The sequence below is a fragment of the Mus musculus genome, chromosome 1 (assembly GCF_000001635.26).
Source record: "Mus musculus strain C57BL/6J chromosome 1, GRCm38.p6 C57BL/6J".
Classification (NCBI taxonomy): Eukaryota; Metazoa; Chordata; class Mammalia; order Rodentia; family Muridae; genus Mus; species Mus musculus.
In genome coordinates, this window is record NC_000067.6 from 172,374,861 (window position 1) to 172,384,361 (window position 9,501).

At 42.7% G+C, this 9,501-nt stretch overlaps 1 protein-coding gene across 1 annotated transcript; it reads left to right on the forward strand.

The window, feature by feature from the left end:
• The first annotated feature begins 1,670 nt into the window (after positions 1–1,670).
• Pigm (phosphatidylinositol glycan anchor biosynthesis, class M) lies at positions 1,671–9,239 on the forward strand. Its single transcript, NM_026234.4, has one exon. It carries the CDS (start codon positions 1,839–1,841, stop codon positions 3,108–3,110), a length of 1,272 nt encoding a protein of 423 aa, NP_080510.1. The 5' UTR covers positions 1,671–1,838; the 3' UTR covers positions 3,111–9,239.
• Positions 9,240–9,501: the final 262 nt, after the last annotated feature.

Here is a 9,501-nt window from a genome sequence, read left to right on the forward strand (position 1 = left end):
ACCTATAACTCACAAAGGAAGAGAAATATCAAACCAGGGATATAAAGCATAACAATGAGAGAGAATATCAGAAAGACTTAAAGAAGAGATTGAGAAAAAGAAATGGAAATTAGAATTCCATATCAGCGTTTTATTTGAACGTTTGTCGCACAATCATTGTTATCCTGGGCTAGACAGGCCTACTTTCAATTCCAGTTCTGCTACTAGTTGGCTATGTTTTATTTATTCTCCATAAATCCTGATTTTGCTCATTGATACAGATAGGGATATCTACTTTACATTAAAAAGTAGTTAGTATGTCTGACAACTGGGAATAAGTCCTTAACAAATAACAATTATGATAATTTAGGCCACGTATACTGTGATAACACAGTATCATTCAAATAACTCTTGACAGGCTCGACTTCTAAGATCAAGCCAGACAGTCTGTGTCAGTTACCATGTGCCTGCAACTGTAATGCAAGGAAGTACAAAGAAATACATACTTTCTACTCTCAAGAACCCTACAATTTAGTTATAAGGTTATTTGAATGGTAATGTGTTATCACAGTATATTATGGGCAATGCATAGTAAAAAACCAATAGAGGTAGTTATTAATCTACACCATGTAATTACATCAAAGCACAGACATACCAGACTATGACTAGAGGTTAATACGGCTCACTCAAAGGATAAATGTGAAGTGTAGGATGAGAGATGTCTAGGCCGAATGGAGCCACTTCTATGGTAATCTAGAAGACATTCCCTAGGGGCAGGCTCAGTTTGTAAGATCAAGGCAGTCTGCGTCAGTTACCATGCGTCTGAGACTGTAATACATTACAAGAAAGTACAAAGAAATAAAGAAATACTTTCTACTCTCACGAACAATTTACTTGAAACTGAAAACATTGTAAAATAAAGTATGAAGTTCTTGGCCCGGCGTGGTGGCGCACGCCTTTAATCCCACCACTTGGGAGGCAGAGGCAGGCGAATTTCTGAGTTCGAGGCCAGCCTGGTCTACAGAGTGAGTTCCAAGACAGCCAGGACTATACAGAGAAATCCTGTCTCGAAAAACCAGAAAAAAAAAAAAAAAAGAGTATGAAGTTTTAAAAAGTCAATTATAAGTGCAGTAAGAAATCAGGAAAAGAATGAAAGAGTTGGAGTCTTTGGCAAGAAACTAATAGTGGTAGGGTGAACGGAGTGGGTTGACGGCCGATTTTGACCTAGTTGAAGAGTTCTTGAAAAGAACGGAGTTGACAGTACTCCAGGGGAGACAATCTAGACGTATTTCGGTAGGAGGAACCTTCTTATCAGGGTAAAAAGACTATTTTATTTTAGGCTTATTCTTTCCATCTGTATTTCCCACTCTCAGTCCTCCAAGCCAGTTGGGCGGGATGTAAGTAGCAGCAGGTAGCAGCTCACTGTGTTCAGCGTCCTCCTCCGTAGATCTGAGCTGGGAACGCGGAAGCTCTGGTTACTAAAAACAAAGTTCACCCAGGTCCCAGGTCCACGACATCTCAGCCACTCCGGGATTTCCGGACAGCGGAAGCGTCGCCAATAAGGGACCGGAAATCCCGCCTTCGCCGGAGGAAGCTGCGGACGCTAGACAGCCAATCCCGAGGAAGGCAATCGTTCCGCGGAGACAGCTGAGAGCCCGCGCGGGGCTGGAGGCCGGAAGTACCGTGGGGGCGGGACTTGGGGTGCCGGAAGTGATCATTCCTCGGTTCTTCCTGTCGGTGCTGTAGCAGAGGAGATGCTCCCGGCGGCTGAGAGGCGTCAGCCCGAGGACGGTTAGCGAGAGGGGCGCAGTGTGGACCCGGGGCCGGGCCGGGCCGGGCGGGTGGCCCGCACTCGGACCATGAGCTACCCCATGCACTGGGGGGAATGGATCCTGAACTTTCGGGTGCCGCCCGCCGGGGTGTTCGGCGTGGCCTTCCTGGCCCGGGTCGCCCTGGTTTTCTACGGTGTCTTCCAGGACCGGACTCTGCTGGTGAGGTACACCGACATAGACTACCACGTGTTCACGGACGCCGCGCGCTTCGTCACGGAAGGGCGCTCCCCGTACCTGCGGGCGACCTACCGCTACACCCCGCTCCTGAGCTGGCTCCTCACCCCCAACGTCTACCTCAGCGAACTCTTCGGCAAGTTTCTCTTCATCAGCTGCGATCTCCTCACCGCCTTCCTCCTGTACCGCCTGCTGCTGCTCAAGGGGCTGGGGCGCCGCCAAGCCTGTGGCTACTGCGTCTTCTGGCTTCTCAACCCTTTGCCCATGGCGGTGTCCAGCCGGGGCAACGCGGACTCCATCGTCGCCTCCCTGGTTCTCTCGACCCTGTACTTCATAGAGAAACGGCTCATCGCGTGCGCCGCGGTGTTCTATGGCTTCGCGGTGCACATGAAGATGTACCCGGTGACCTACATCCTCCCCATAGCGCTCCATCTGCGGCCCGAGCGCGACGATGACGAGCGTCTCCGGCAAGCCCGGTTCTCTTTCCAGGCTCGTTTGTACGACTTCCTGAGGAGGCTGTGTAGCTGGGCAGTGCTGCTTTTCGTAGCAGTTGCAGGGCTCACGTTTGTTGCCCTGAGCTTCGGTTTTTACTATAAGTACGGTTGGGAGTTTTTGGAGCACACCTACTTTTATCACCTAACTAGGAGGGATATCCGCCATAATTTCTCTCCGTACTTCTATATGCTGTATTTGACTGCCGAGAGCAAGTGGAGTTTTACTCTGGGGATTGCGGCGTTCCTGCCACAGTTCATCTTGCTGTCAGCCGCATCTTTCGCCTACTACAGAGACCTTGTCTTCTGCTGTTTCCTTCATACGTCCATTTTTGTGACTTTTAACAAAGTCTGCACCTCTCAGTACTTTCTTTGGTATCTCTGCCTTCTGCCTCTGGTGATGCCACTGGTGAGGATGCCTTGGAAAAGAGCCGTAGTCCTCTTACTGTTCTGGTTCATAGGACAGGCCTTATGGCTGGCTCCTGCATATGTTCTAGAGTTTCAAGGAAAGAACACCTTCCTGTTTATTTGGTTAGCCGGTTTGTTCTTCCTTCTGATCAACTGTTCCATACTGATTCAGATTATTTCCCATTACAAGGAGGACCGCCTAACGGAGAGAATCAAATACGACTAATGTGTTCTGGATCTTCTGCAACATTCTGATTTTGCCGTATGGACTAGGAGGCTTTGGAATTTTTCTCCTCCCTGAACATTCTAAGCACTCTAGTGAAAGTTCCTTTGTTCCAATAGAAATTAAAACCAGTGTTGGCCTTATATATAAAGGGGGCCCAAGAACTGAGGTCCATGGTCCATCCTTTAGAAGTCTTAGGGCTCATTTGCTTGATGAGAAGAAAGCCATTCCTGTTTCACAGTTGAGAAGCCGGTGAAGCTAGAAGATGCTGAAATATTTTTGAACAGTAGAGGAATAAGGTCTCTAGCAGCGTTTGTTCCTGTCACATGGTGCTACTGTTGTACCTTCAGCCCCTGCCTTTTTTTTTTTTTCCTGCAGTTCTGACAGCGGTGGAAGTTGACAAAATCCCTAAAGCACAACATTTTTACGTATTAAGTATTAACAGTTCCATGCTCGGTTGGGAAAGTCTGAAATTTTTGTAGTAAGTGTGGGGGCTTAGAAGAGAACTAATCCAAAGAATCTAAATTGTGATCATGTATTTGTTTTGTAATTGAGTTTTTCAGTATTAGTACCAGTGGTATTCATTTTATATAAAAAGATTAAATTTAAACTCATCCACTGTAGACCTGAGTTTAAGAAAACGAAATGGAGCATTATTAACATGTATATGCTTATCCTTTTTCTAACTGCTAGGAAGACTTTTCCTCTAGAGTTTCCTCTGAGAGCGGTGTGTTGTAAAAGTGGTAAAATTTAGATGCTAAAGCCTAAGTTTTGAGTATAACTTCACTTGCTCTCTTCTGGTTTTATCATCTAAATTGTTACAAAGGAGAACATTGTTTATAAGGCATAAATCCTACACTCTGAAAATTCCAGGATAGAAAGGAAGACTGCTTGCTGTAAAGCATGAGTGCTGCGTGCTGTCATTGGACAATCAAGAGGTGGTAAGGGATTTGAGGAATTACAGAAATGAGGCTGTGAGGAGCAGGTCTTTCTACTTATCACTTGAAGTAAACACAGTGAAACTGTATGAATAAACTTTCTCAACTGTATGAATAAACATTCTAAAATATTTTTAGAAAACATAGAGCCTGTCTGTGTTGAGGGTTTTCTAACATTCAAAGATGCAGTAGCAATAGATGAGTATAATTTTTTTTTTAAAGAATAAAATTATCATCTTTAAATGCAAGTTCAAGAGAAGATAGGATTTTTGTTTGTTTGTTTGTTTTTTTTTTGGTTTGGTAGGGGTTGGTTTTTCCTTTGTCTGGTTTTTTTTGTTTTTTTGTTTTTTTTTTTTGACCCAGGGTTTCTCTGTGCAGCCCTGGCTTTCCTGGAACTCACTCTGTAGGCAAGGTTGACTCAAAGATCTGCCTGCCTCTGTCTCCTGAGTGCTGGGACTAAAGGAGTGTGTAACCACACTCAGCAAGAAGAAAGTTTTAACAGGCTTTAATTTATTTTTACTTTTAATAAGAATGTTGATTTTGAATGTTTATCAGCTAGTTCTGATTGTTTTATTTTTCTTTGAGATAGCACTCCATTCTACAGCACAGGCTGGCCTCAAGCTCACTGCACTCTTCTTGCCTCTGAAGTGCTAGGTCTACATGTCTGAGCCACTATAACTGGCTTTCTGATTGTTACTTCTAAAGCAAGATTTTAGGGCTAAGAGAACAACTGCTGAAAGTTGTCCTCTGACTTCCACGAGCATGCAGTGACGTGTGCTTGTGCACGTACATGGGTGCACACACACAAACTAATGAGTGTATTCTCTCAAGAAAGCTATTTAAAACATGAAAAGGTCTAGATGTTTTCAGATATAAAATAAGTTGTCTCAATGCTGATGTCTAACGACTTTTAGCAAATGTGGTAGTAAACAATCACATAAATATGTTTTTGGCTTTAGGAAAAGGACTTTGTTTTTTGGAGCCAAAGTCTCACTGTGGTAGCCTCGGATGCCTCAGACTCAGTGTGCAATCCCGACCAACCTCCAACTCATCCTCCTGCTCTAGCCTCTTGGGTCCTGGGATTAAAAATGTGCCAGGCCAGTTTTTACTTTGACTGCCATATGCATATCCTTACCATGTTTTTCTCTTTCTTTGTAAAGTTCCAGCTTCCATGCATGTACCTGGGTGACATGAGAATTCTAAAAAAAAACAAGCTAGAAAATAGTTCTGTCTCCAGCCTGCATAAGCGTAGATGGCGATAATACAGACTCTCTCAGTAGGTCCTCTAGCCGCTTCTGTTATTCCACCTTTGACTTCGATTCCTCTTCCAGCTGCTTACCCAGCCTTTCACTCTGCTCCGCCTTCTGCTGGACGGCATCCAACTCAGCCAGGGCGAGCTTTAGCTTTTCCTTAAAGACATTCTTTTCGGAAGTCATTTCCTCTTAGAGCAGAGCATCAGAGTGTCCTTTCCTAAGGCGCTCCTGAAAAGATTCAATGACCCTTCGGGTTGTGCTCCATCTCCAGGTGCTTATGATGGTAAAACTTGAGAAGCAAACTCTCCATGAATATAATTTTTGTGATCATGATGTTTTTGTTTTTAAATTGGATTCTTTTCCAGGGTCAGCAACAACAAAAAACTCCTGAAAAATAAGCACTACTCCAGAAAAGTAGTATTCTTTCCCCCTGTCACGGCAAGCCTAGAAAGCCTTTGAGGATAAAATCTTTATAGGCTGGTCATAATTAAAAATTCTCTTAGGGGCAGCATTTCTTTGCTGGATTCCTTTTGGGATTGGCCTTAGGAAGAAGAATAGGTGGCTTTTCTGTTGCTTACTGTATGTGAGAAAAGTGGTCAATTGTAGAAAACAGTGACCTTTCCTAAAATGGCAAGATCCATATTTCTATTTAGCTCCTAACAGCACACTGCTTAAGACAGTTTAAGAAGTGGCTTTCCAATTATGGTACATGAACCTTTTAAAATTATTATGGTGATTGAAACCCCTATTCTAGGCAAGCAGTCTGCCACTGAGTAATGTACCCAGCCCCAAGTGAATATTTGAAATTGAAAATTTGAGCAAGGAAAGTATATATTCATGTGTTTTTATAGGCCTGACTTTTGTTGTTCTTTTAGACAGTCTTAGTCCAGGCTGGCCTTAAACTTTGTTTGCCCAAGATAAACTTGAACTGATCTTCATGCCTCTACCTCCTAAAGAGCTGAGATTACAGTCCTGTGACACTGTGCTTGGCTCAGAAATTCTTTATCAAAGAAATGCAAGTGTTTCTTAAGGGATGCAGAAGATATTTGCAGTTAGTCTGCTGCAAACCTTTATTTTTTTAATTTGCTTTATATGTATAGGTGTTTTGCATATATGTCTGTGCACCATGTGCATTCCTAGTGCCCAAGGTGGCCAGAAGAGGGCATTGGATTTCTAGAATAGATGGTTCTGAGCCACCATGTGGGTGGGTACTAGGAATCCAACCTGAAAATCTCCGGGAAGAGCAGCTAGCACTCTTCACCACTGAGCCAACTCTTCAGCCCCATGCTGCAGAGACATTTAGTAAGTTAAGCGGAGAAAAGACCTGATTTGATCTTTTGGCTTTTACTTCTGTTTTGCAGCTTTTAAAGTTTTATTTGGGGAAGAGGCACACATACCTTGTCCTGTGTATGCAGGTCAGATGCACTTGTGGACGGCAGAGGACTTGTGGTAGTCCATTTCCCTCTTTCCATTATGCTGGCCCTAGGATCAAACTTGGGTTGTCAGTCTTGGCAGCTGTACCTTTTTACACTGCACTGTCTGGTCGCTTTGTCTTTTTTCCGTTTATGATATCTTTTGTTTCCTTATAAGTCCTTAAATAATACCTTAAAATTGTGTCGCTCTTTGACGTATTTTCTGTGTAATTCTCTTGTTCTTATACTACCTGCATTATCTTTATGTCACTGTAGCAAATGCCTATCATAAGTCAACTCTCAGGAGCCATAATGGGACAAGCTAATAACTAGCAGGTGATCATCCTGAAGTGGCCTGCCTCGGATTATTATATAATCTGCGACAGGTGCGCCCTTATTAAGAAAGGCTGTAAGGGACTCATTTTAGGAAAGATGCCTGCTATTAATGTGCTTTTCCTGTTACTATTAAACATATATAACAATCACTAAGTAGTAGCACACCCCTGTGGAGCAGATCTCTGCAGATCCACAAAGAGCTTGTCGTGTTGCTATATAGACAAATAGATGACTTAAGTCTTCATGATGATCCTATAAGAATTCCTAAAATTATATCTGTGTTTATTAAGCTCTTTTATAACAGGACTGCTATTAGGTCCTTTTTTGATAGTCAAAGCTGCAATGAGAACTCTGCCCAAGTGTCCCCAGTTAATTGCTCTTAGATAGTAACCAGACTTTATCCTATTCAGAGTACACTCCAAGAAGTTGTAAAACAATTAACCAAAGGTCATAAAAAGGGAACTAATGATTTATTATAGGTGTTAGGACAGAAGATAAAATATCTATTGGGCTTATCTATACAAAACTTCACTGATAACTTAGTTATGGTTTTAAACCTTCAGGGACCCTGTAGAGCTGAGACAAGTGATGGATGTTTAGCCAGATAATTACTCCTAACTGTTAGGAGCGTGCATGTAAACATTCACTGTTGTAAACTTCTATTTCAGTTTATGATTTGATTTTATGTGTGAACTTGTGATGAACTTGTAACATGTGATCATGTATTCTGGAAGATATATAAGTACTGAGGACAGAGAGATGAGGGGAGAGAAAGGAGAATTTTTTCCCTTTCCCCACTTAGAGAACTTTTTCCCTTTCCCCACTCAGGATCTTTTTGCTTAGATAGCTTTCATAGGAAACTTTTTTACAACTTAGTAATAAACTCTATAACCACTTTTCTAAGTGTCCTTTTTTCTCCCTGCAACTTCCAACTAGCAGGCTGAAAGTTAGAGCCCAGCAGCAATTCCTGCTGCGATAGAACAAAGGCTATTAACTTAATCCTTTGTGGTTTGAGGAAGAGGTGCTAAGTGCCAGAAACTGCAGTCTCTGCCTCAGAGGATCACAGAAGGCAGGTCAGCTACAATAGCATAGTAACTTAGAATTAGACAAGTAACTTTTTAGTATATAGCAACCCTAAATATAAGAACCAAGAACCCTCCGCCTACGCGCTCCCCCTCTGCTGTCTCAAGAAGAACCAAGAAGAAAGAACAAAACCCCCACCAGAGCTGCCCCCCCCAACAGTCAATTTATAGAGAGAAAAGATTTATTTGGGGCCATGGATTAAAAGTTTAACTTTGAGATTGGTTGGCCTTGTGGCCACAGGCCTGTAGTGAGGTAGCACACTGTAGCATGAGGACACGATAAAACAAACTGTTGACGTTATTGTGGGTGCAGAAGACAGAGTCTGAGACATGGGTCTCTGAGATCCTTTTGAGGGCACACCCCTAATGCCCTAAAACCTCACACTGGGCTGGCCTAAAGTTTCCACAGTTTCCAGTAGTGCCGCAGTCAAGGAAACAAGCTTTTAACACCTGGGCCTTGGGGAGAGTTCAGATCCATACTATAGCATTAACTGTGTAGGACAGACTGACTGACAGGCAAGCAGTCATGATTAGATTAAGAAGAATGTTTCTCCACACAGGTTGTGATTTTTTTTTTTTTCTGTAACTGCTTTTCTGATGTCCCCAAAATGTCATTAAAGGTCTCAAGTTCCCTGGATTGGGATCATTATCGTCTGTTTTGTTTTTTAGTTGTAGGAGATAGGGTCTTATATAGCTCAGGCTGGTCTCAAACTTGTTATGTAACAGAGGCTGGCCTTGAACTCAGCCTCTTGAGTCTACCTCCCAAGTACTAGAATTAACAGGTGTGCTGGACCATGCCTAGTGTGGATTAGGTTCTTTGGAAAAGCTGTGAGAAATATGTACACTACTGGGCAACTCAGCAAAAGGATTCTTAAAACTGTAGATCTCAGTCACTGACATCTCGCCATCTGGATTTTATAAGCTGTATAATGATGTTTCATAAGTTGTATAAAACTTGAACTTTAATTTATGGCTGAATATATTGTTCTTTTTTTCTCTTAACATCCGTTATTTTATATTCCTACCTACACTCTCTTGCCATCTGTGATGTAAGTTATCAGTAGAAAAGAAAAACCTGAAAAATTCTACCTGTGGTGGTCTTTATATCCAATCTCTTGTCATTTCCCTCATGCTTTATTATTTGTGTGTGTGTGTGTGTATGTGTGTGAGTGCGCACACCTTTGAGCTGGCCAGATTGGCTAGGTTGACTGGCCAGCGAGCCCTAAGGATCTGCCTGTCTTTGCACTGGGATTCTAAGTATCTCCATACCTGGCTTTTGTTTTTTCTTTAAACATTAGCCATATAACCATTACTTTTCTCAGTCTAAACAGAATTGGCAGCTAAGTAACCTTTCCCCTTCACCAGAGTTGAAC